General features: G+C 52.3%; 1 protein-coding gene across 1 annotated transcript in view; it reads left to right on the forward strand.

Moving 5' to 3' along the window:
* Window positions 1-27,157, forward strand: part of hfm1 (helicase for meiosis 1) — a 367,785-nt gene that overhangs the window by 99,129 nt on the left and 241,499 nt on the right. Inside the window, exons 5-6 of the mRNA XM_072512843.1 lie at window positions 11,576-11,909; window positions 14,677-14,912. Coding sequence (XP_072368944.1) covers window positions 11,576-11,909; window positions 14,677-14,912 — 570 coding nt within the window. The remainder of the gene's footprint in view (window positions 1-11,575; window positions 11,910-14,676; window positions 14,913-27,157) is intronic.

The following is a 27,157-nucleotide window of genomic DNA, read 5'->3' on the forward strand; positions in this document are numbered from 1 at the left end:
TCCCCCCTCCCTCCCCCCCCCTCCCTCCCCCCCCCCTCCCCCCTTCCCTTCCCTCCCGTCCCCCACCCTCCCTCCCCCCCCCTCCCCACCCCCCCCCGCCCCCTTCCCCCTTCCCCTACTCTCCACTCTTCCCCCCTCCTCTTCCCCCCTATCCCCCTTCCCCCCTCCCTCTCCCCCCATCCCCATCTCTCCCCCCTTCCCCCCCCCCTTCCCCCACCCCTTCCCCCCTTTCCCCACCCCTTCCTCCCCTTCCACCCCTTACCCCTCCTTCCCCCTTCCTCCCCCTTCCTTCCCCCCTCCTCCCCCTATCCCCCCTCCTCCCCCTTCCTCCCCCTTCCTCCCCCCTTCCTTCCCCCTCCTTCCCCCTGTCCCCGCCCTCATTTCCCCCTCCCCCTCCCCTTTCCCCCCTCCCCCTCTCCCCCCTCCCCTTCTCCCCTCCCCCTTCCTTCCCCCCTTCTCCCCCCTTCTCCCCTTCCCCCCATCCCCTCCCCCCTTCCTTCCCCCTTCCCCCCTTCCCTACTCTTCCCCTTCCCTCCTCTTCCCCCTCCTCTTCCCCCTACCCTTCCCCCACCTTCCCCCTCCTCCCCCCTTCCTCCCCCTCCCCCTCCCCCTTCCCCATGTTCCCCTCCATCCCATCCCCCTCCTCTTTCCCCCCATCCTCCCCTCTTCCCCCTTCCCCCACCCCCCCTTCCCCCACCCACACCCTTCCCCGCCCTCTTCCCCGCTTCTCTTTCCTCCCTCTTCCCCCCTTCCCCCACCTTCCCCCCTCTGCCCCCTCTCCCGCCTTCCCCCCTTCCCCTCCTCTCCCCCTCCTCTTCCCCCCCTTCCACCCCCTTCCCCTTTCTCCCCCTTCCCCCCCTTTCCCACCCTTTCCCCCCTTTCCCACCCTTTCCCCACCTCCCCCTATTCTCCCCCTCCCCCTCCCGCCCCCTCCCCCCTTCCTCCCCTCCCCCTGCCACCCCTCCCCCTGCCACCCCTCCCCCTTCCTTCCCTCCCCCTTCCCCCCTACCCTACCCCCTCCCTCCTCTTCCCCCTCCTCTTTCCACCTTCCCCCTTCCCCTCTCCTCTTCCCCCCTTCCCCCCTCTTCCCCCCACCCCCTTCCCCCCACCCACCCCCTTCCCCCCTTTCTTCTCCCCCCTCCTCTTCCTCCCCTCCCCCACCCTTCCCCTTCCCCCCACCTTGCCCCCTCTTCCCCCCTCTCCCCTTCCCTCCCCTCCCCCTCCCTCCCCCTCCTCTTCACACCCCCTCCACCCCTTCCCACCCCTCCCCCTTCCTGCCCCCCCTTCCCCCTCCCCCTTCCTTCCCCCTTCCTCCCCCCTTCCCCCTCCCCCTTCCTTCCCCCTTCCTCCCCCCTCCCTTCCCCTCCCCTTCCCCTTCCCTCCTCTTCCCCTCCTCTTCCTTCACCCTTCCCCCTCCCTTTCCCTCCCCTCCTCTTCCCCCTGTCCCCCTCCTTCCCCTTCCCGCCTTCCCCCTTCCCGCCATCCCCCTCTCCTCCCCTTCCCCCTCTTCTCCCCTTCCCCCCTCCCCCTCTTACCCCCTCTTCCCCCTTCCCCCCTCCTCTTCCCCCTTCCCCCCCTCCTCCTCCCATTCCCCTACTCCTCCCCCTTCCCCTCCCCTTCCCCCTTCCCCCTTTCTCCCCCTTCCCCCCTTTTCATTCCCCCTTCCCTCTCCCTTTCCCCCCAATTCCCCTTCTCCCCCTTTCCTCCCCTCCCCTTCTCCCCTTTCCCCCCTTGCCCCCACCTTTCCCCCCGAACTCCCCCCTTTCTCCCTTTCCCACCTTGCCCCCCACCTTCCCCCCTTCCCCCTTCTTCCCCTTCTCCCTTCCCCCCCTTCCCCCCCCTTTCCCTTCCCCTCCCTGCCCTCCCCCTTGCCCCTCCTCATCCCCCTCTCTCCCCCCTTCCCCCTTCCCCGCTCTTCCCTCCCTTTCCCCCCACTTCCCCCCCTTTCCCCCTCTTCCCCTTCCCCCCTTTCCCCCTTCCCCCTTCCCCCTCCTCTCCACTTCCCCCCTCCTCTCCCCCTCCCCCGCCTTCCACCCCATCTTAACCCCCTTCCCCTCCACTCCCCCCTTCCCCTCCCCCCTTTTCCCCCTTCACGCCCTTTCCCCCACCCCCTTTCCCCCACCCCCTTCCCTGCCCCCTGCCCCCCGTTCCCCCCGCCCCTTCCACCCACCTTCCCCCCCTCCCCCTCCTTCCCCCCCTTTCCCCCTCCCTCCCCCTTCACCCCCCCATTCCCCCCTCCCCCTCCCCCTCCCCCTCCTCCCCCCTTTCACCCCACTATCGCCCCCCCTTCCCACCTCTCCCCCTTCCCCCCTCCTCTTCCCCCTTCCCTCTCCCTCTTCCCCCTCCTCTTCCCCCCTTCCACACCCTCCTCTTCCCCTTCCCCTCCTCTCCCCCTTTCCCCACCTTTTCCCCCGTTTCCCCCCACCTTCCCCCTCACCTTTCCCCCCTCACCCCGTCCACCTTCCCTCCCCTCCCCCTTCCCCCCCTCCCCTTCCCCCTCCTCTTCCCCCCCCGCCCCTGCCCCCCTGCCCTTCCCCCCTCCATTCCCCCCTCTCCCCCCATTCCCCCTCCTTTCCCCCTGCCCCCTTCCCCCTTTACCCCCCTCCCCTCCCTCCCCTCCCTGTTCCCCCTCCTATTCCCCCTCCTATTCCCCCATTCCCCCCTCTTCCCACCTTTCCCACCCTTTTCCCCCTTCCCCCCTCCCCTTCCCCCCCCTTTCCCCCTCTTCCCCCTCCTTCCTCCCCCTCGTCTTCCCCCTTCCCCTCCTCTCCCCCTTCCCCCCCTCCCCCTTCTCCCCCTTCCTCCCTTTCCCCCCTCCCCTCCCCACCCCCTTATCCCCCGCCCCTTCCCCCTCCCCCTCCCCATTCCCCCCTTCCCCCTCCCTTCCCCTTCCACCCTTTCCCCCTCCCCCCTTTCCCCCCTCCCTTCCCCCTTCTCCCCTCCTCCCCCCGTCCCCCCTCCCCCCTTCCCCTCCCTCCCTCCTCTTCCCCCCCCTTCCCCCCTCTTCCCCCTTCCCCCATCTCTTCCTCCCTCCTTCCACCCCGTCCTCTCCCCCCTCCCCTCCTTCCACCCCCTCCTCTTCCCCTTCCCCTCCTTTCCCCCTTCCCACCTTCCCCATCCCCCCTTTCCCCTCCTCTTCCCCCTTTCCCCCTCTTCCCCCCTTCCCCCTCCTCTTCCCCCTCCTCTTCCCCCCCTTTCCCCCATCCTTCCACCCCCTCCTCTTCCCCCTTCCCCCTTTACCCCCCCTCCCTCCCTGTTCCCCCCTCCTATTCCCCCTCCTATTCCCCCATTCCCCCCTCTTCCACCTTTCCCACCCTTTCCCCCTTCCCCCCTCCCCCTTCCCCCCCTTTCCCCCTCTTCCCCTCCTTCCTCCCCCTCGTCTTCCCCCTTCCCCTCCTCTTCCCCCCTGCCCCTCCTCTTCCCCCCCATTACCCCCCTCTTCCCCCCGTTCCCCCTCTTCCCCCCCTGTTCCCCCCTCCCCCCTCCCTTCCCGGTCCTCGTCCCCCATCATCTCCCCTTCCCCCTTCCCTCCTCTTCCACCCCCTCCTCTTCCCCCCTTCCCCCCCCTTCCCCCTCCTTCCCCCCTTTCCCCCCCCTTCCCCCCTTTCCCCCCCTTTCCCCCCCTTCCCCCCCTTTCCCCCCTCTTTCCCCCCCTTCCCCCTCTTCCCCCCTTCCCCCCCTTCCCCCCCTTTCCCCCCCCTTTCCCCCCCTTCCCCCCCTTCCCCCCTTCCCCCCCCCTCCTCCCCCTCCCCCTCTTCCCCCCCTCTCCCCCTCCCCCCTCTTCCCCCCTCTCCCTCCTCTTCCCCCCTCTCCCTCCTCTTCCCCCTTCCACCCCCTCCTCTTTTCACCCCTTCCACCCTTCCACCCCCTCCTCTTTCCCCCCTTCCACCCCCTCCTCTTTCCCCCCTTCCACCCCCTCCTCTACCCCCTCCTCTTCCACCCCCTCCTCTTTCCCCCCCTTCCACCCCTTCCTCTTTCCACCCCCTCCTCTTTCCCCCCCTTCCCCCCCTCTTTCCCCCTCTTCCACCCCCCTCCTCTTTCCCCCCTCTTCCCCCCTCTTCCCTCCTCTCCCCATCCCCCTCCCTCCTCTCCCCTTCCCCCCTCCCTCCTCTCCCCCTCCCTCCTCCTCTCCCCCTCCCTCCTCCTCTCCCCTCCGCCTCTTCCCCCCTTCCCCCACACTTCCCCTCCTTTCCCCACTCCTCTTTCCCCCTCCCCCTTCCCCCCTTTCTTCCCCCCCCTTCCCCTCCTCGCCCCCCCTCCTCCCCCCTTCCCCCCCCCTTCCCCCCTCCCCCCCCTTCCCCCCTCCCCCTTCCCCCCCCTTCCCCCCTCCCCCCTCTTTTCCCCCCCTTCCCCCCCTTCCCCCCCTTCCCCCCCCTTTCCCCCCTCCCCCCTTTCCCCCCCTCTTTCCCCCCTCCATCCCCCTTTCCCCCCCTCCCTCCCCCTTTCCCCCCTCCCCTCCCCCCTCCCTCCCCCCCCTTCCCCCCCTTCCCCCCCTTCCCCCCCTGCCCCCCTTCCCCCCCTTTCTCCCCCCCTTTCCCCCCCTTTCCCCCCCTTTCCCCCCCCTTTCCCCCCCCTTTAACCCCCCCCCTTTACCCCCCCCCCTTTACCCCCCCCCCCCTTTACCCCCCCCCCCCTTACCCCCCCCCCCTTTACCCCCCCCCCCCCCTTTACCCCCCCCCCCCTTCCCCCCCCCCCTTCCCCCCCCCCTTCCCCCCCCCCCTTCCCCCCCCCCCTTCCCCCCCCCCTTCCCCCCCCTCCCCCCCCTTTCCCCCCCCTTCCCCCCCCTTCCCCCCCCTTCTTTCCCCCCCCCCTTCCCCCCCTTCCCCCCCCCTTCCCCCCCCTTCCCCCCCCCCCCTCCCCCCCCCTTTCCCCCCCCCCTTCCCCCCCCCCCTTCCCCCCCCTTCCCCCCCCTCTTTCCCCCCCCTTCCCCCCCCCTTTCCCCCCCCTCTTCCCCCCCCCCCTCTCCCCCCCCCCCCTTTCCCCCCCCCCCTTCCCCCCCCCTTTTCCCCCCCCCCTTTTCCCCCCCCCCCTTTTCCCCCCCCCCCTTTCCCCCCCCTTTCCCCCCCCTTCTTCCCCCCCCTTCCCCCCCCCCCCTTCCCCCCCCTCCCCCCCCCTTTCCCCCCCTTACCCCCCCCTCCCCCCCCCTTCCCCCCCCCTTCCCCCCCCCCCTCTTTCCCCCCCCTCTTCCCCCCCCCTTCCCCCCCCCCTTCCCCCCCTTCCCCCCCCTTCCCCCCCCCCCCCCTTCTTTCCCCCCCCCCTTCCCCCCCCTTCCCCCCCCCTTTTCCCCCCCCCTTTCCCCCCCCCCTTTCCCCCCCCCCTTCTCCCCCCCCCCTTTCCCCCCCCCCCTTCCCCCCCCCCCCTTTCCCCCCCCCCCTTTCCCCCCCCCCTTTCCCCCCCCCTTTCCCCCCCCCCTTTCCCCCCCCCCCCTTTCCCCCCCCCCTTTCCCCCCCCCCCTTTTCCCCCCCCCCTTTCCCCCCCCCTTTTCCCCCCCCCCTTTCCTCCCCCCCCCTTCCCCCCCCCTTTCCCCCCCCTTCCCCCCCCCCTCCCCCCCTTTTCCCCCCCCCTTTCCCCCCTTTTCCCCCCCCCTTTTCCCCCCCCCTTTCCCCCCCCCCCTTTCCCCCCCCTTTCCCCCCCTTCCCCCCCCCCCTTTCCCCCCCCTTCCCCCCCCCTTTCCCCCCCCTTCTTCCCCCCCCCTTCCCCCCCCCCCTTCCCCCCCCCTTCCCCCCCCCCCTTCCCCCCCCTTCTTTCCCCCCCCTTCCCCCCCCCTTCCCCCCCCCTTCCCCCCCCCCTTTTCCCCCCCCCTTTCCCCCCCCCTTTCCCCCCCCCTTCTCCCCCCCCTTTCCCCCCCCCTTTCTCCCCCCCCCCCTTTCCCCCCCCCCCCCTTTCCCCCCCCCCCCCTTTCCCCCCCCCCCTTTCCCCCCCCCCCTTTCTCCCCCCCCTTTCTCCCCCCCCCTTCCCCCCCCCCCTTTCCCCCCCCCCTTCCCCCCCCCCCTTCCCCCCCCCCCTTCCCCCCCTTTCCCCCCCCTTCCCCCCCTTCCCCCCCCCTTTCCCCCCTTTTCCCCCCTTTCCCCCCTTTCTTCCCCCCTTTCTTCCCCCCTTTCTTCCCCCTTTCTCCCTTCCCCCCCTTTCCCCCCCCCCCCCCTTTCCCCCCCCTTTCCCCCCCCCCCTTTCCCCCCCCCCCCTTTCCCCCCCCCCCCTTTCCCCCCCCCTTTCCTCCCCCCCCCTTTCCCCCCCCCTTTCCCCCCCCTTTCCCCCCCCCTTCCCCCCCCCCCTTCCCCCCCCCTTCCCCCCCCTTTCCCCCCTTTCCCCCCCCCTTTCCCCCCCCCCTTTCCCCCCCCTTTCCCCCTTCCCCCCCCTTTCCCCCCCCTTTCCCCCCCTTTCCCCCCCCTTCCCCCCCCTTTCCCCCCTTCCCCCCCCTTTTCCCCCCTTTCCCCCTTTCCCCCTTTCCCCCCCTTTCTTCCCCCCTTTCTTCCCCCCTTTCTCCCTTCCCCCCCTTTCCCCCCTTTCCCTTCCCCCCCTTTCCCCCCTTTCCTTTCCCCCCCTTTCCCCCCCCTTTCCCCCCCCTTTCCCCCCCCTTTCCCCCCCCTTTCCCCCCCCTTTCCCCCCCTTTCCCCCCTTTCTTCCCCCCCTTTCTCCCCCCCTTTCTCCCCCCCCTTTCTCCCCCCTTTCTCCCCCCCCTTTCCCTTCCCCCCCCTTCTCCCCCCCCTTTCCCTTCCCCCCCCTTCTCCCCCCCCTTTCCCTTCCCCTTCCCCCTTTCCCTTTCCCCCCCCTTCCCCCCCCTTCCCCCCCCTTTCCCCCCCCCTTTCCTCCTTCCCCCCCCCTTTCCTCCTTCCCCCCCCTTCCCCCACCCTCCCTTCCTTGGTCATAGCTTTATATGCTAAAGTGTTTCAAGTTAATATTTTCAATAATGCAGTAACTGACAAACTAGGTAAGCCTGCATGTTGAGCTAAATTGAACCACCCATTTAACAAACATATCATCCTGTGTGGTTGATCAATGTAAGGCCTATGCACAGTAGTATGGCTCTAGCCACCAAGCTAGCCACTACTAGGCTACACTTGTTACTTTGCGTTGTGTTATTTTCCACTAAGCACAGAATCACCTCTGGTCATGTTCCAGTTAGTATTTCAAGGTAAACAAAACAGTATTTCAGACTGGTTAAGGCTAATTGCCCAACTCTTTCAGTATTATCTATCACAGACAAAAGCTTTGGTCAGCCTGAATCAATCAACATCAATTATGGGGATGCATTGATCTTCATCTGGGGCTGGTTTAGCACAGTGGGCTAAACAGCTGGCTTGTAATGCAGAACAAGGCCAGCAGCGCGGGTTCAATTCCCGTACCGGCCTCCCCGAACAGGCGCTGGAATGTAGCGACTAGGGGCTTTTCACAGTAACTTCATTGAAGCCTACTTGTGACAATAAGCGATTATTACAATTATTATAATGGCACCGAATGTGGCTCAGTGTCATATTTTGTTTGATACCATTTCTGTGAAGTGTCTTGGGATATTTTATTATGTTATAGGTGCCATGTAAACAGAAGTTGTTGGGATATATTGATAGATATTGAATATTTGAAGTATAGATAAGAGTGCAGCATAAAGGAATGCTTTTATCTTTAAAGTATTTTACTGTAACTGCTGCAAGGTGTTGACCTCTTTATCTTGTTGTTTGTAAAGATATGATCAGATTTCTAGAACTTTAAAATCAAAACAGAAAATGATATAAATATACACTAGGTCTGTCAATGCATCAAAAAAAGTATTTAATGTTTCAGGAGTAGACTTCCCATCAGAACATTCTGACAAAGTCTCTACTGAAATGTTATACTATTTCTCCTAATTTAATTTTACAGACACTGCTGAACCTCTTGTGCATTTTCAATGTTTACAGTTCTTATTTCAGATTTATATTTACAGTATTTTCTTCATATGTATTTCTGTTTCATTTATCATTTTAGTTTAACTTTGACTGTCATTGTGGCACAGTGGTTATCACTGCTGCCTCACAGTGCCAGGGTCCCAGGTTCAATTGCTGTCTTGGGTGACTGTCTGTGTAAAGTTTGCACATTCTCCCTGTATTTGCGTGGGTTTCCTCCGGGTGCTCCGATTTCCTCCCAAAGTCCAAAGATGTGCAGACTAGGTGGATTGGCCATGCTAAATTGCCCTTCAGTGTCCAAATGTTAGGTGGGGTTATGGGAATAGGATGGGGGAGTCGGCCTAGGTGTGGTGCTCTTTCAGAGGGCTGGTGTAGACTTGATGGACCCAATGGCCTCCTTCTGCACTATAGGAATTCTATGATTCTAAGCAGCTACAGGAACCCCCCATCAGTTTCTCATTGCCGGGATTACATGCGTACATTTTGGCACAAACATGGTCAAGGTCTTCAAAGTTTTCTACATTTATTTTCTAGTTAACAGAACTAATATAAAAGTAGTAACAATTAATTAAAATCTGTTCCCAGCGCTATTTTTGTTCATGTGGCTGGTAAATTGGAGCAGGACTGCCGTGTAGATATTTTTGTCTCTATTCTTGAAACAACACAAACTTCATATTTTATAATATTTGGGGCCAGCGTAAACTGCATTTTACCTCCTGTGGGTAAATTCTCAGAAGATCAATCACATTTGTACTTTCTGGAGGAAACACAGCACTTTTCCTAGGTACGGCATTCTAACCTTTTATAATGTTCTGCAGTGACAGCCTGTCACTTGATAGCCAAATCATGGTCCTAATACTGTCAATCAGCCAAGGACTTTTCAAACAGCATGCTAAATTCATAGACTATGATTAAATTATCATAATAATCTTATGTTTTCCATGATTCTCAGACTCTATGATACACATTAATAACTACAAGTTATTATAATTTAATTGACATTTCTGGCATCCAGTAATATCAAGGAAAATTACAGTTGTTGAATAGAATTAAGTTGATCCGAACTATTTAATATTCAAATACTGCCCAAGAACCCCTTGTGAATGAGTGAGACATCTACATATATGCAAACTACTGTGCAGCATTTGTGAGCACCAGTGCTTACTACATTGGTAAACTGTGGTCCTCACCAGTAATATGAGAAGGATCTGCTCACTGCTCATCAAGGCAATCCTAACCCTTTGTTTGCTTTTATGAGTATCCAATTTATATAAGGTATTGTAATGCAGTATGTAAAGGTGCATTGCCACCACCAAGACCGTTGCAAAATGGGTGTTACTGTGTATTTGACTTTCTGTCTATTTTTAGTATTGCACACGTAGTGGTAAAATCGTGGAATGTAAATTTGTCCCATATGTAGAATTTTTCCAGGCAAACAGATTTTTTTCCTGTTCCAATTCATGGGTTAAAGTTCCATGGGTGACAGTATCTGTATGTAAGCCTCAATTTTTGCATTCCCAGCAAAATCTGTGCTGAAAATGCCCGGTTGCTTCATCAATCTTGCATGCCTAATTTTGCAGGATCAGCTAATTTGAAAAATTGACATAAGCTTACAGCACAGCTTTGGCTGTGTGCTGGTAACTTGCTGTGGGCCTGTATAAAATCTAGCTAGTTGATTTAAGGGATATGTGCATTGAAAATAAGTGATTGCTAGCTGGGAAATAATACTATTTCAACATGTATAACATTTCTAAATTAAGTGACAGGAAATCCATTTAGTCAGAACACAATGGGTTATGTGCTGAAATGTTGAAGTGGTTCAGCATTCGATCCCTAGTTTAATACCTGACAATGTGTACCTGCTATTTCATGGGGTGGTGCAAAGAAGGATGCCCTATTTGCAACATAAGGGCAATATCTTCAGGGAACAGCAGTATGCTTTGACATTCAAGTGATGGTGGGCAAGCTCAATTCTCTGCATGATGCATGTGTTATATCTATGATACTCTCCAATCTAAAGAACTTGTTGTTTGGGAAATATTGTGCACCATGTTGATCTAATGCCTGCTTCCACATGAAAAGTGATGAATCTATTGTCTGTTCGAACTAAGACCTCTGTCATCTATTTAATGCACCTGTGGACAGCTGATTGACTCATTTGATCTAAAGTATGTATGGTTGATAGGTTGGAAGGATCCAACATAGTAAACGTTTAATACATACCCATGAGTACATCTCTCTGGTCCAAGTTGTCTACACATTGACCTCCCAAAGAATGGCATACATTTGTGAAGATCTGTGTGAAGTGAAAGTGCCAAACAGGTCTCCTCTGTCTGGGCCAACAAATTCACATCCTGAGATCTTAAAAATGTGTGCATGATGCCTAAATTATTGTGCATTTGCATTTCTTGTCCCTTCAGTCATTGCTTTTCCTCCTTCAAATTTAGGATTGCCTTTGGAACTCCAAAAATAATTTCGACCTTGTTCATTTTGGTTGTTTCAAACAAAATAGCAACTGGAAGAATTATGCAAATGCAAAACATCGAAACCAAACAGCGATATTAATTAAGTTAGCGATAAAACTTTCTAACTAAAAATTACACAGGGCAATTCACATTGTATAAGTTTATTCCAACAGGCCAGGCAGTCCACACATGATAGAACTAGTTTAAATGGGAAAGTGCTGCTGCCAGTGAGAAAGCAGCCAGAAAATCACAATCAATGAGGGACCTTTTTGAATAATTTTAGGAGCCTTAGGAATTTTAGGAGGTTTGTGCCGGCCACCATTGCAGACTGAAAAATGCTGGCTTTTTTCCTGACCAGGAAATTGCATCCTGCTGTGAAAAAGGCAAGCTAATCTGCATATTTGATTTTGCAGCCTCTGCTCAGGGCAACAGAACCTTGTAGAATCTTCCCTGTAGTACATAAGGTATAATAAAAATGCAGCAGTGTGGTCTGACACAAGTCAGCTTTGTTTTGCCAAATCTTGTCAATCACTGTCCTTTCTTATTATAATTTATCTTTTCTGTTCTTTCTGTCATACCTTATCGCTATTAGATTTTGGAGTTTTCTACATATATTCCATCTGCTTTACGGGTAAAATGTGTAAATTCAAAATATATCAAACTGATGGTAAAGAAGGAAACTTCTGAAAAAGAATATATCCAATGTACTGCAGATATTTTATTTTAGAATTATATAATTATTAAAGAACAGATACTTTGTAAGTTTCACTATTAAAAAATCATAAGAGTTGCAGATTTTTGCAAAGTAGAAAAATAGAGCCTGCATCAGCTTTCTGAGAGGACATTCCACTTAATGTCATTCCCCTGTCCTCTCCATATAACCCTCAGAAATTTAATTTTTCGCACATCTACAAGTTATGAACTCTACTTAAACTGCACTTTGAGAGAATGATCATATGAACCTAGATTTGAGTTAACAGCTAAAGCTTCAACCTGAATCATAATAGTGTAGAGAAAGTGTGTGAACTGCTAATGCTTGTTGGTTTGCTTCATCTTTTTTCTGGATAAATGGCAAATTCACTGCACTGGGTTCCAAACTGTGTGCATGCATCAAACTTTTTATTTTACTTTACTAAGAGCATTTTCTATTCATTCTGCAAAATCTTGTTGATCCTGATTTAGTGTTTGCCATGTCAGACTATTTGTCTTTCTTTTGTATTATTTCTGCAGGCATCCATCAGTTACAGAAGAGATTTGTGCCTCCTTTAAAGAAGAAAGCTGAAAATGAATGCCAGTCACAAATGGTTTTTGATTGCCAATATATGCATGCTGCAATCAAACGCAAGACATTTGAAATAGGGTTAAATAACTCCCTAAAAGATCAATCTCAGCTTGGGTTCAGAAGTGACAATTCTATTCCTTCAACCATCCTGTTAAATGACAACAGTAAAGGTCACAGCAGACATCAGCATGAAGCGACATTTGATAATTTGAATTGGCTGAGTGCTTCACATCATAACGCTGAGGAGAAGGATGAAAGTGCTAACCCTTTGTTCAAGAAAAGGTAATCTCCATTTCCTATTATGCAGAGCTCCCTGTACTTTTCTGCAGCAAGACTTGATGCTGATTGTGCAACTCTGCATCAGATTTCCAGAGAAAATAAGTTTTGATTGAAAAGTGTACATCAGGACAGACCTAACTTTTTGCTAGCAAGCTTAGTTGTGAAGAAATGCCCAAATAAATATTTTGGTCAGTCAAAGTGATAATTAAGAGATGGGGAAGTGATGTAATTTTAATGGGACCAAGCTGACGAGGTTGCAGGAGCTGACCGTTTTACATCTCACCCTCTTTTTACTTCAATGAATGGGTGGTAAATCAAATCTCTTCAGTTTCCTGCTGGTCAGATTTAAAACTATCCCCATTGCCTTTGCTGCCCCAAATGGTTCCATGAGTTTCTCCAATATATAGCTGAATCATACAAGCGTTGAATCTCGTTAGTCTGGTTCCCAGGTCTATAAAGTAGCTGACCTCAACTGGGGCAGTAGGATGAGCACTACATTTCCACTGTAACTTCATTGCAGTGTTAATGTAAGCCTACTTGTGACAATAATAAAGATTATTATTATTATACATTTGGTGAGAATGCATCTGGGTTAGATAGGGAAAAGCTGATTTTATAGCTGGCTTGTATCTCCTGCTCGCACTTTTCCAATATGCCATTGTGTTAAGAACAGAATCAGGTGTGATGTTCCAACTGTTAAAATAGCACGCCATGCTATCAGAGTAAAATGGCCACTTAGGCAAGGTCCCAGAGTGCATTTGATAGCCACAAAACTGTATCCCATCAAGGTGCTTTCAATGGGAGAAAAAAAACAGCAAAAATGTATTTAAAACAACGCTCAGTCCTAGTGCCCTGAAATGGAGAGTTTGTGGTTCCATTTATTACCAGGGAGTATGGTTGGGAGTCTGTTTCATTTGGATGGGAACATTACATTGCAATTGAGGGGAGCTCTGGGTAGTTATTCCACTAGCCTTACATATCAAGGGGCTTGTTGAGGGAGGTTGAGGTTCCCTCGCTAATTTCTCACTTTGTACCCCGAAGGCCTCAAATTAATTCACACATGTTGGAAATGTTAGGATACTGAACGAGTACCCAACTAGTTCTAATTTGTAAAACTGTAAGGAAATGTTACTGCACCACAGAAGTGATAATACTGTCCAGTAGGTATGCTTTATGTTAAAACAACTTTAATTTAATCACAGAATTAACTACATTAGCAATAAAGAAATAGCTTTACCATTAACAGTTACAACAGTTCTTCAGTAAACGAAGAACTCTTAACTTGCTTCCTAAACCTGCCACTATATTCCAATTCAGCAAATAATACATATTAAAAAGGATGAATTGAGTTAACAACTAGGGTTTTACTCACTTTTCCCTGTGCAGAACCTTTGGAGAGAGAACCTTTCAGGACCAAACTGAAACACCTCTCTTCAAGTTAGAATTCTATCACCTTTTGATATTTTATTGAAGCATTTGTAATTTTCAGAGTTTAACACTTTAACATTCCTTAAACAACCATGCATGCCAACGCACGCAAAAAGCCGAAAAATAGCATCCCCTTCAAATCAATTATTACCTCACTTTTACGACACCTTAATCACTGCTCTAGCAGTCATGTTATCTGTATACATCTTGACCCAGGTTAAGATTACTGTAAAAAAATATGAAATATGACACTTTGCAACATTCATCACATTCAGGGGTGGCACAGTGATTATTACTGTTGCCTCACTGTGCCAGGACCCAGGTTCAATTCTGGCCTTCGGTAACTGTTTTTGTGGAATTTGCACTTTTCCCCTGTGTCTGCGTGGGTTTCCTTCAGGTGCTCTGGTTTCCTCGCACAGTCCAAAGATTGTGCAGTTTAGGTGGATTGGCCATACTAAATTGGCCCTTAGTGTCGAAAGATGTACAGGCTAGGCGGGGTTTGGGATTACGGGGATAGGGTGGGGGAGTGGGGCTTGGTAGGATGCTCGTTCAAATGGTCTGTGTAGACATGATGGGCCGAATGGCCTCCTTCTGCACTGTAGGAATTCTATCACAGAACCCAGCTTCTTTTTCTTTGAGGCTTTCAAAAGCTCTAAATCTTCACTAGAGTAAGGTAATCAATTACAGCACACATCAATTATTTTTCTTAGCCGGAATGGCTTCTGTGGATGCCAGAATGAATTCAAATACATTTTCTTTGGCTCAGCTGGATCTTTGAATGTAATTCAGTCTTTCAAGAGAGATCAACTCAAATCAGGGCAGCTCTATTGATATGCCCATCAAGCTCTAAGGCAACTGGTCCTGTCCTGGACGTTGGGACAGATCTCTCTCTGGCTTTGGGTTCTGGTTCCCAACTACCATACTTATAAAGGGAGGGTAGGACCACATTCAGAATGCAGACTGCCTGTATAAACATAGTCACCCTGAAATTACACTCTTCCATCCTTACCGCTCTATCCCTCCTGACACCAGGGTATAATTATATTTTGTAATCTTTTGGTAGTGCAGAACCTGAGTAACGCTGAAAAAAAGACATTTTGTTGGAGCTTTTAGTCTTGCACCCATCAGGAAAATCATAAGAATACCCAATATCAGGGGAAACAACAACTTTGTACTGTATGAGAAGAGAGTGCTGATTGGTTGGAAAGTGGACTCTAATTGATAGAGGCGTTGCCAAGGAGAATGTACCGGTCATAACTTAATCGTATTCATAGCTAAAGCAAAATAATATTTTGTGAGATCAGAAATACATGACACTTTTGCGTTTTCTCTCTTCCTATAGATTATTTAAAATGCCAATGCCAACCAAAGCAGCAAATAATTTAACAGTCGTTAGCTGCCCACCTTTTCTCGAGAACCCCTTGTTGCAAAATGAAAACTATGATTTTGGAAATGTTGCCGAAAAACACAGTGAGTATGGTGGAACAGACCATACCAAACAGAAATATCCGAAGGACATTCAGACTCTGAAGAAAGCACACGTACTTCCAATGATGCCACAAGCACTTAATGTAAAAGGTAAGGGATATTATTATAGCAGCTATAATCAGAGGGATTTTCCGTCCTTTATGAATTTTTGTGAGGGCATCAACAAAAATGATATAATATCAGGAGAAAGATATGACTGTCTTTAGAGGTTGAAAAATCCTGCCTGTCCTTCATCATTTAACTTTAAATAGTGCATTGGATTAACCATTTCTCTTGAATTTAGTATCTTCTAAACTTCATTTAGCCCACTTTCATATTCTATTTTCAAGCCTAATGAGTGCAACGCTAGGAGCAAACAATATGAAACATGTTCATTGTTAGGCTTCCTCGAGCAAGCTTGATGTCTCTGCTGCTGGGTATGGTAATCCACCTCTCCTGGTAGCCCCCTGAGATCACGAATAAGCAAAAGATGGAGAAATCGGCTGCTTCTTTGGGTCCACACCCTTTCATTTTATTTGGCTGTTTGGACAGGAGGGGGTAGGAGGCGGTGGGGGGGGGGGGGGGGAATTTGGGAGTTGGTTTAGGTGTCTACAATTCCTGCTGAGCATTGAGGAGGAAATATTTCCATGGGGATTCTGTGATGGACCGCCCCATTGTCCTTGAACATTTGTTTCCACACTGCCTCAATAGAATGTGTGCAATTTTCAAACCTCAGTTTTTCCTGCCTTTCGTGTTTCACTCCAGCCATTTTTGTTCAACTTTGCTTGTTGCACTAGCAAGATGTGCTGTGGGGATAATTCCTTCTCAGTGACAATGCAAGGATAATCCTGTTGAACAGTGCTTCCTGGCATTGAAAGAGCAGGTCTAAGAGGAAATATGATTCGCACTGGTCTGAACTAGGAACAGAAGGAAATGTGATTTTAGCGCATTGATGAAGGCAGAGGGGGTTCAAGACAAATAACAAGTGGAAGGACGGTTTTGAAGTGGTTGGGGGAAACTAACTGGCAATGAGAGGGCAGTGGATTGTTTGAGGTGGAGATATTGCACGAACAGCTGATTCGTTTTGAAAATACCAACCACACTTAAACAACACAAAATGTTCCTTCTCAAAATTTAAAATATTCCATAATAATGAGTGGCAAATGTCAGTAATCAAGTCTTTTCCGTGCTTTGATCTTCGATCTTCCTGGTTATGTGCAAGATTAAAAATGGAATTGGATATTGGACTTGTTCCAGCATTTGCTTTATAACTCATTTCATGATTGATGCACGATAGTAAATACGAACTGATGCAATAAAAAAATGAACTTACATTTATGTAGACCTTACTTGGGGACAAAAGTACATCACATACAATGAATACCTTTGAAGTGCATTCATTGTCATCATGTAGATGAATCGGTATATGATTATGCCACATTATGATCTGAATATATGCTTGTTGCAGTTGAAAATTAATAAAATTTGCACCAGAATTGTGGTTCGTGAGGTATAAAATAAATGAACATGCGATAGAGTGGATTGTGAGGAATCATAGGTTGAAGACCTGGAACTTCCTAATGAAACTGTTGTGTGTACCTATACCAGATGAGTGCAGTGTTCAAGAAGGCAACACAGCATCCCCTTCTCGAGAGCAATCGGAGACACATAACAAATGCTGGCCTTGCTAGCGAGTCATGATCCACGACATGATATAAAACAATAGAGGTTTAATGACTTGCAGTATTTTCGATCAATGTCTTCTCTTCTTTACAGTCCCTCAGAGTTGCGGATGACTTGCTCTCACACTAAAAATGAGTTCTCAGGTGGCCGAAGAGTCCAATGCACAACCTACAGTCTGTGTCACAGGTGGGACAGAAGGTGGTTGGAGGAGCAGGTGGGTAAGGGTGCCCAGGTTGCCATGTGCTCCTTTTGCTGTCAACACTTGGCTTCAGCTTGCTCTCAGCAATGAAACCTGAGGTGTTCAGCTCCTTCCCAGATTCTTCTACTTCAGGCTGATTTGGGCCAGGGAGTCCCAGGTTTCGATGGAGATGCAATTTTTCAAGGAGGCTTTGAGGATGTTCTTGAAGCGATTCCTCTGCCCCCCGGGCTCACTTGCCGTGTCGAAGCTCCGAATGGAGTGTTTGTTTCGGGAGTCTGATGAAAGGCCTGCAGTCGATGTGGCCTGCCCAGCGGAGCTGATCGAACATGGTCAATGTTTCGCTGCTGGGGATGTTGACCTGAGAGAGAATACTGATGTTGGTGCACCTACACTGCTAATGGATTTGCAGGATCTTGCGGAGGCAGCACTGGTGGTATTTTATCAGGGTTTTGAGGTGCCTGCTGTACATAGTTAAACCTTGTCATCAATGTCTACCCTTGGACTTCCGGTTGCGGCTATGCGGAGCTAAGTCGCACATTCGGCAGCTCCCGCTAAAAACTGACTTTTGGTCTCTTTTCAGAGCCCCCAACGGCATTTTTTCGACGTTTCCCGGTGTGGGAAGGAGATTGCAATAGTTCCCCGACAGTGTATGGCTTGGACCAGGAGCGGGGCGACTAAAAAAGTGGTGGTGAACCCAAAGAAGGTGCGAGGGAAGAAGAGCAAAATGGCGACAGGAGGGGACCAGGCAGCATGGATGCAGTGGGCGCAGGAGCAGCAGGAGGTTATCCAGCGCTGCTTCAGGGAGATTAAAGCGGACTTGCTGGAGCCGATGAAGGCTTCTATCGACAAGCTGCTGGAGACCCAGATGGCCCAGGGGGTCACGATCCGCGAGGTCCGACAAATTGTCTCCGACAACGAGGACGAGATCTTAGGCCTTGTGGTAAAGGTGGAGGCGCCCGTGGCGCTCCACAAGAAATGGCAGGAACGGTTCGAGGAGATGGAGAATCGGTCGAGGCGGAAGAATTTGCGAATTCTGGGCCTCCCGGAGGTGCTGGAGGGTCGGACGTGGGGGCCTATGTGGTCACCATGCTAAACTCGCTGATGGGAGCGGGGTCCTTCCAGGGGCCCCTGGAGCTGGAAGGGGCCCATAGAGTGCTGGCGAGGAGGCCTAAGGCTAACGAGCCGCCACGGGCGGTGCTGGTGCAGTTTCATCGGTTCGTTGATCTGGAGTGCGTGCTCAGGTGGGCCAAGAAAGAGAGGAGCAGCAGGTGGGAGAACGCGGAGGTTCGAATATACCAGGACTGGAGTGCGGAGGTGGCGAAGAAGAGGGCCGGGTACAATCGGGCGAAGGCGGTGCTGCACAGAAAGGGGGTGAAGTTTGGCATGCCGGCGCGACTGTGGGTCACCTACAAGGACCGGCACCATTATTTTGAGTCTCCGGAGGAGGCGTGGACCTTTGTTCAGGCCGAGAAACTGGACACAAACTGAGGGTCGGGATGGGTGGTCGGGGATTGCTGTTGGGGTGTTATACTTTGAGGGGGGGTTCTTTGCTCTTATTTCTGTTTGGTCCGATGAGGGTGGTTAGGGTGGGTTGGGCACTGTTTTGGTTGGGTCTGTCGGGTGGGCTCTTGGAGGGGGGTAAGTAAATGGAGTAGGGGTGGATGGCCGGTAGGGGGGATGGGGCCCCGCGGGGGCCCCATCTTATCCCTGCCCTGTGCCACCCCGAAAACCCTCCATCTATTCTCCCTGGGACAAACCGGTGGTTCCCCCGTATTGGGATCCACACCGAGGCCCAAACTTCCCCCCTGTGCCGCCTCCACTGCCCCCAGATTTTGAGGGTAGCCGCCACTACCAGGCTCGTGGTATACCTCATTGGAGGGAGCGGCAGCGGCGCCGTTGCCAGCGCCTCCAGACTTGTACCCTCACACGACGCCGTCTCCGGCCTCTTCCATGCAGCCCCCTCCCCCTCCATCACCCACTTGCGCACCATCGCCACATTGGCGGCCCAGTAGTACCCACAGAGGTTGGGCAGTGTCAGCCCCCCCCCCCAATCCCTACTCCGCTCCAGGAACACCCTCGGAGTCCCTCGCGCCCACACAAACCCAGTTATGCTCCTGTTGACCCGCCTAAAGAAGGCCTTCGGAATAAACATGGGGAGGCACTGGAACAGGAACAAAAACCTTGGGAGCACCGTCATCTTAACTGACTGCACCCTACCCGCTAGGGACAGCGGCAATGCGTCCCACCTCTTGAACTCCTCCTCCATTTGCTCCACCAGCCTCGTGAAATTAAGTCTATGCAGGGCCCCCCAGCTCCTGGCCACCTGGACCCCCAAGTACCTGAAGCTCCTCTCCGCCCTTTTTAGTGGGAGCTTGCCAAACCCCTCTCCTGGTCCCCTGGATGAACCACGAACAACTCGCTCTGCCCTGAGACGCGGGGTATAAGAACCAATGCTGTCCCAGCAGCCTTCACTTCCTGTATCGAAGCTGCTGGGTACAGTTCTAGCTGATTAAAGCCTATTAGTTACGACTCACCTTGTCTCAAGAGTAATTGATTGTGCATCACCTACCCACCCCTTCCTCAATCTCACCTGGTCTGCCACCTTCAGGTGTGTCTCCTGAAGCATGACCACATCCGCCTTCAGCCCCTTCAGGTGCGCGAACACCCAGGCCCGCTTGACCGGCCCGTTCAGACCCCTTACATTCCAGGTTATCAGCCGGATTGGGGAGCTACCGGCCCCCTCCCCCGCCGACTAGCAATAACCCCTCCTTGGCCAGCCACGCCCACGCCCAGCCTGTTCCCCACGGCGGCAGACCCCCGTCCCAACCCCCTCTACTCGCTCCAGCTCCCCCTTGACCGTAGCAGCAGCAACCCGGTCCCCCCCCCAGCTAGGATCCCTCCTAGCTGCTTTACTCCACCCATTGCACTCCCGCAAGTCAGCTGACTCCTGCTGACCCCGGCTACTCCCGCCTCTCCTTCGACTCCTCCCATTGTGGGACATACCCTCCTCCTCCATTACCCATCCACAGGCTCTCCGCCTCCCCCTTCCATCCCAAGCGCGGGAAACAACCCTCGCTTCCCCGCCCCGCCCCCTCCAGCCTTCAGCGCGGGAAAAAGCCCGCGCTTTCCACCTGCCCGGCCCCTCCACCTCTGTCGCTGCTTCTTTTACCCTGTTTGTGGACGGGAAGTTCGCGAGCCTGGGTGAACTGGAGGAGAAGTATGGGCTCCCCCCGGGGAACTCCTTCAGATATTTACAGGTAAGGGCGTTTGCCGCGCGGCAAGTGGTGGAATTCCCGCGACTGCTGCCACGCACAGTACAGGACAGGGTGCTCTCGGGGGGGGGGGGGGGGGGGGTTGGAGTGGGGATGATCTTGGATACTGACCAGGTGATGCAGGAGGAGGAGGAGGCCTCGGTGGTGGAGTTGAAAGGTAAGTGGGAGGAGGAGTTGGGAGAGGAGATCGAAGAGGGGACGTGGGCAGATGCCCTAGGGAGGGTGAATTCTTCCTCTTCGTGCGCGAGGCTCAGCCTCATACAGTTTAAGGTGCTGCACAGGGCACACATGACCGGGACAAGGATGAGCCGGTTCTTTGGGGGAGAGGACAAGTGTGTTAGGTGCTCAGGGAGCCCAGCAAATCACACCCACATGTTCTGGGCGTGCCCAGCGCTGGAGGAATTTTGGAAGGGCGTGGTGAGGACGGAGTCGGGGGTGGTAGGATCCAGGGTCAAACCAGGCTGGGGGCTCTCAATATTTGGGGTTGCAGGGGAGCCGGGAGTGTAGGAGGCGAAAGAGGCCGGTATTCTGGCCTTTGCGTCCCTGGTAGCCCGGCGAAGGATTCTTCTTCAGTGGAGGGATGCGAGGCCCCCAAGCGTTGTCTCCTGGATCAACGATGTGGCGGGGTTTATTAAATTGGAGAGGGTGAAATTCGCCTTGAGGGGATCGGTACAAGGGTTCTTTAGGTGGTGGCAACCGTTCTTGGACTTCCTGGCAGAACGGTAGACAATGGTCAGCAGCAGCAACCCGGCGGGGGGGGGGGGGGGGATCTATTTTATTTTTGTATATTTACCCTGGGGGATCTGAGGGGGTGTATATATTTGCTATGTTTGCTTTGAGTTAACTCGGGGTGTTAATTTATTATTTATGTATGGGGGGAGGGGGGCACGGGGGTTGTTTTACTTTGTTCTGTATTTAATTCTATTGGGTTTCTTTTTCATTCTGTTGTTGATATTTTGTGAAAATCCTAATAAAAATTTAAAAAAAAAAATGTCTACCCTTGTAAACAGTAGGCTCCCAAGGATACAGAACTGACTTGGGCACAGAAGACAGAGGGTAGCAGTAGAGGGTGTTTTTCTGAATGGAAGGCTATGACTAGCGGCTTTCCACAGGAATCAGTTCTGGGGTCTTTGTTGTTCGTGGTGTATATAAATGATTTGGAAGAAAATGTAGCTGGTCTGATTTGTAAGTTTGCAGACGGCACAAAAGTTGGTGGAGTTACGGATAGTGAAGAGGATTGTCAGAGGATACAGCAGGATATAAACAGGTTGGAGTCTTGGGCGTAGAAATGGCAAATGGAGTTTAATCCGGACAAGTGTGAGGTTGTGCGCTTTGGAAGGTCCAATGCATGTAGAAATTACACAATAAATGGTAGAGCTCTTGCGAGTACTGACAGGCAGAGAGATCTGGGCATGCATGTCCATCGATCACTAAAAGTGGCAATGCATGTGGATAAGGTGGTCAAGAAGGCATATGGCATGCTGGCCTTCATGGGTCGGGGTAGTAAATATAAAAATCGGCAAAATCATGTTGCAGCTATACAGGACCGTAGTTAGGCCTCATTTGGAATATTGTGTACAATTCTGGTCGCCACACTACCATGAAATGAAAATGAAATGAAAATCGCTTATTGTCACAAATAGGCTTGAAATGAAGTTACTGTGAAAAGCCCCTAGTCGCCACATTCCGGCGCCTGTTCGGGGAGGCTGGTATGGGAATTGAACCGTGCTGCTGGCCTGCCTTGGTCTGCTTTCAAAGCCAGCGATTCAGCCCAGTGTGCTAAACCAGCCTCTAACCAGAAGGATGTGGATGCTTTGGAGAGGGTACAGAAGCGGTTTACTAAGATGTTGCCTGGTATGGAGGGAATTAGCTATGAGAAGAGGTTAGATAAACCCGGCCTGTTCTCACTGGAACGACGTAGGTTGAGAAGCGACCTGACAGAGGTCTACAAGATTATGGGTGGCATGGGCAGAGTGAATAGTCAGATGCTCTTTCCTCGGGTAGGAGAGTCAAGTACTAGGGGCCATAGGTTTAAAGTGTGTGGGGTAAAGTTTAGAACAAATGTGCGAGGCAAGTTTTTTTACACAGAGGGTGGTAAATGTATGGAACAAACTGCCTGAGGAGGTGGTGGGAGCAGGTACGATAGCGGCATTTAAGGGGCATCGAGACAAATATATGAATAGGGTGGGAATGGAAGGATACAGACTCTGTAAATGCACACGGTTGTAGTTTAGGCAAGTACCATAGTCGGCGCAGGCTAGGAGGGCCAAAGGGCCTGTTCCTGAGCTGTATTGTTCTTTGTGTGGAAAGTGGTCCAGATTGTCCCAAGGCCTCTTCAAGAATTGTGATAAGCAGGGGTAGTGCTTTGCGGCGGGGGCAGATTAGTAGTGGACCGTTCTCTTATAGAGGTTTAGTGTAAGGCCCATGCTCTCATGTGCCTCGGTGAGGGGATGTTGACGATGGCTTGGAGCTCGGCCTCAGAGTGTGTACAGACCAAGCATAATCTGCATACTGTAGTTCAGTGACAGAGCATGGGATGACCTTGGATCTGGCCTTCAGGGAGCGGAGGTTGAACTGATTTCCATTTGCACTATAGTTTAGCTCCAATCCAGCAAGAAGCTTGTTGAGGGTGAGATGGAGCATTGCAGCAAGGAAGATCGAGAAGAGCATTGGTGCTATGACATACCCTTGCTTGACCCTAGCCCCGAATATGAATTGGGTCTGTGATGGATCCATTGGTCAGGCTCACAGCTGACATGTCGTCATGGAGCAGGCGAAGGATGGTGAGAAACTTTTGCAGGCAGCAAACATAGAGGAGGATGCTCCATAATCGTGTGTGGATGACAGTGTTGAAGATCCTTGTGAGGTCAAAGAGTGCCATATACAAGGGTTAGTGCTGGTTCTGCATTTTTCTTGTAGCTGCTGCACGATGAAGATCATGTGATTGTGCCCCTTAGTGGTTCAGAATCTGCATTCTAAATGGGAGGAGCTGTTCAACTACAGGGAAAAGGCAATAAAGGAAGACCTCTGCAATGACATTCCCTGTGGCTGAAGGCAAGGAAATTCCTCTGTCACTGCTGTAGTTGGACCTTTCTTGAAGATGGTCATGATTACAGCGTCTGAGACCTCCTGGCATGTTCTCCTGTGTCCCGCTAAGGGAAATAAGGTAAAAGCAAATTACTGCGGATGCTGAAATCTGAAACCAAAGAGAAAATGCTGGGAAATCTCAGCAAGTCTGGCAGCATCTGTAGGGAGAGAAAAGAGCTTTTGTCAAAGCTAAAAGACTTAGAAATAAGGTAATGTATTCGCATCAATAGTGCTCGTCTGCCATGTTTGTGTGCTTTGGCAGGGATTCCACCTGTTCCTGATGCATTGTGGTTCATTAGCTGTCAGATGGCCTTTTCTTCCTCGTGCCAGGTTGGGGTTGTGCTGAGATGATGGCGAGTAGCATGCTGTGGGATGGAATCGAGGACACTCATTTTGAAGTCACCAAGGCGGATCAGCTTGTCACCCGTTGGGATTCGAGCCAAGGGTTGTTTGAGGCTGGAGTAAAATTCCTCTTTGGATTCATGTGTAACTTCCAGTGTTGGGGCAAACACCTTAAGGACTGTAGCACGTCTGTTCTGGGCTAGGGTCATAGAGTTTAACAGCATAAAATGAGGCCCATTGGCCCATCGTGTCTGCTCCGGCCATCAAGCACCTATCTAATCCAATCCCATTTTCCAGCAATTCACCTGTCGCTTTATATGCTATGGAATTTCCAGGGCTCCTCTAAATGCTTCTTAAATATTTTGATGATTCCTGTCTCTACCACCATTTCAGGCAACAAATTCCAGATTTCCACCACCCTCCAAGTGAGAAAGCTTTTCCTCAAATCCCCTCTAAATCTCATGCCCCTCATCTTAAACATTTGCCCCTGGTTATTGACCTCTCTGCAAAGGGGAAAAGTTCTTTCCTATCTATCTCCCTCATTATTTTGTACACCTCAATTAGGTCCCCCCTCAGCCTTCTATGTTCGAAGAAAAACAACCCCAGCTTAACCAGCCTCGCTCCGAGCTGAAACGCTCCAGCGTGAACCTCTTGTGCACCCTCTCTAGTGCAGCCACATCCTTCCTCTATGTGGCGACCAAAACTGCACACAGCAGTCTAGCTGTGGCCAAATGAGCATTTTATATGGCTCCATCATAACCTTCCATTCCTCGGCTAATAAAGGCAAATATCCCATATGCCTTCTGAACCACCTTATCTACTTCTTCAGGGAGCTATGGGCATGCACCCCAAGATCTCTCTGGTCCGCTGTACTTCTTAGCATCCTATTGTTCATTGTGTATTCCCTTGCTTTGTTAATCCCCTCCCAAGATGCATCACCTCACATTTTCCAGGGTTAAATTACATTTGCTACATTTCTGCCCATCTGACCAGCCCACCTATATCATCCTGTAATCTAAGGCTTTTTTCCTTGCTGTTTACTACATTGATTTTGCGTGTCATCGGCAAACATGCTGATTATAACTCCTACTTTCACGTCTCGATCATTAATGTACACTACAAACAAAGGGACCCAGCACCGAACCCTGCCGTACATTACTGGACACATGCTTCCAGTCACAAAAACAGCCTTTAACCATCACCTTCTGCCTCATGCCACTAAGTCAATTTTGGATCGAATTTGCCAAATTTCCCTGGATCTTAACCAATCCTGCATGCAGGTCAAGAAATTGAGCCAAAGGTCATTAGGAACTCATTTATTCCATCTCCCAGACGGCAAACTTGTTTGATTTTAATGGTGATTCAATCGGTGGAAGTGGCAAACTTCTTCTGGTTTACCTTTCCAGAATGTGTAAACACCATCTTGTTCCTTGAGCTGGTCATTCGGCCCATCAAATCTGCTCTGCCATTCAAACGGCAGCACGGTAGCATTGTGGATAGCACAATTGCTTCACAGCTCCAGGGTCCCAGGTTCGATTCTCGGCTTGGGTCACTGTCTGTGTGGAGTCTGCACGTTCTCCCTGTGTGTGCGTGGGTTTCCTCCGGGTGCTCCGGTTTCCTCCCACAGTCCAAAGATGTGCAGGGTAGGTGGATTGGACATGCTAAATTGCCCTTCAGTGTCCAAAATTGCCCTTAGTGTTGGGTGGGGTTACTGGGTTATGGGGATAGGGTGGAGGTGTGGACCTTGGGTAGGGTGCTCTTTCCAAGAGCCGGTGCAGACTCGATGGGCCAAATGGCCTCTTTCTGCACTGTAAATTCTATGAAATTCTATGAAATCATGGCTAATATGTTTCTCATCCCCATTCTCCTGCCTTCTCCCCATAACTCCGATCACCCAATTAATCAAGAACCTATCTATATCTGTCTTAACAGTACACCATTTTGGTCTGTCACAGTTGGGTAGCCATGAGGGTACTGACATTCCAGGTCCCAAACTTCATTTTAAGGAGTGGAAGATGCCTATGCATAAGTTATTTTACCGTGGGATGGCCGTTGTTCACCTACTACAACACAGGCTTGGTGGAGGAAGACCTTGGTCCAGTGACAAGGAGGCCCAAGACGACTAAAGACCAGGCTCCGCTGTATGAACCCCATATAAGCACACATACCCCTTGTGCCTTCCTTTCTCCTTCCCTCTCCCCTGGATTCATAAACTGCAGTTGCTCCTGTTCTCCTTACTGATGGCTTGCTCTTTGTGTCCCATTCTCCTCGCTGAAATGTCGCTCTTTTTTCTCAAATATATTTTTATTGAGGCATTTATATGTTCACACAAGAAACATAATCATAAATCAAAACAAACCAACAGGGCTGCAAATAACAAACTCAACAAAATACCCCACCATGCCGCCCCCCCATTTCCCAACTCCCCTGCTTCCCCATTTTATGCCCCCCATATTTCTTAAGGAAAGTCCAGAGTGAAACGCCAGCGTTTTCATGCTGGCGTGGGGGACATAGCCCTATTATTGGAGAATCCAGCCCCTTGTTCTTTACAGCCATGCTCTCCTCGTGGATGTCCCATTCCCACGCGTTCTCCTCGCTGAAGTCTCGCAATTTAGAGCCATGCTGTCCTTGCAAAGTCTCACTCTTTGTATCCCACTCTCCTCGCTGAAATCTCGCTCTTTATAACCCAATCGCCTCGCCGTAGCAGGTTCTCACCAAACAGCTAGCCGCTTCCTCTGTAGAGGAATTTTGGAAGGGCGTGGTGAGGACGGAGTCGGGGGTGGTAGACCAGTTGGCCCTTTTTAAACTGACGTGTCCGCCACTCGCTGAGCCCTTTTTAAACTGAAGTGTGATGCACGATCAATTGCACAAAGACGAGAGTTGAATACAACTGAAGCTTTATTACACTAAGATGTGTGGCCTCCTACAGCAGCTGGCGAAATGGCAGCTGCATGGGGAGCACACATATTTATACTCTGCCTACTGGGCGGAGCGAGCAGGCAGGGACTACCACCGTACCTGTAGTACAGGGCCTTACCACACATCTCCTAATATATGCAACAGTGGTGATTACCACATTCACTCCCTGATAAAATTGAGTCCTGCGGGGGTGGCGGAGAACTATATACAGATCAAGTTTGAATATACAGAGGCAAAAAAAAATTTGGAGTCCAGTACACGGTGCTTTACCAGTCCCGAACAATTACAGGTTTAGCCGGTCCGGGGCCTTGATCTGACGTTGGGAGTGACGCAGTGGTGGTGGCGATCTGGTCCTCGGTGACTCCGGGAGCGTGCCGAAATCCTTCTCATCCTCGGGCGTGGGCAGGGGGAGGACTGATGGTCCCGGGGGGGTTGCTGCTGGGTGCGCCGGGGGAGGGGATAGTGGCGCCGGGCCGGAGGGGTGTGTGTGTGGGGAACCTGCTGGTGCCAGGTCCCTGAGGGAGACAGTATCCTGGCGGCAATCGGGACCACTGTTGTATATATTAGGATATGTGTGGTAAGGCATACTGTGGGTCAGCATGAAGTAACTGCACCTTTTCAACCAACGGGTCCACCTTGTGGAGTCGTACGTGCTTACGGAGGAGTACGGGTCCTGGAGCTGCGAGCCAAGTCGGGATCGACACCCCGGATGTGGACTTCCTGAGGAAGGCGAAGAGACGTTCATGGCGTGTGTCGTTAGTCGCAGTGCATCGGAGCGACCGAATTGAGTGCAGTGCATCGGGGAGGACCTCCTGCCAGCGGGAGGCCGGGAGATTTCTGGACCGTAGGGCCAG

The sequence above is a fragment of the Scyliorhinus torazame genome, chromosome 7 (genome assembly GCF_047496885.1).
Source record: "Scyliorhinus torazame isolate Kashiwa2021f chromosome 7, sScyTor2.1, whole genome shotgun sequence".
In the NCBI taxonomy this organism is placed as follows: domain Eukaryota; kingdom Metazoa; phylum Chordata; class Chondrichthyes; order Carcharhiniformes; family Scyliorhinidae; genus Scyliorhinus; species Scyliorhinus torazame.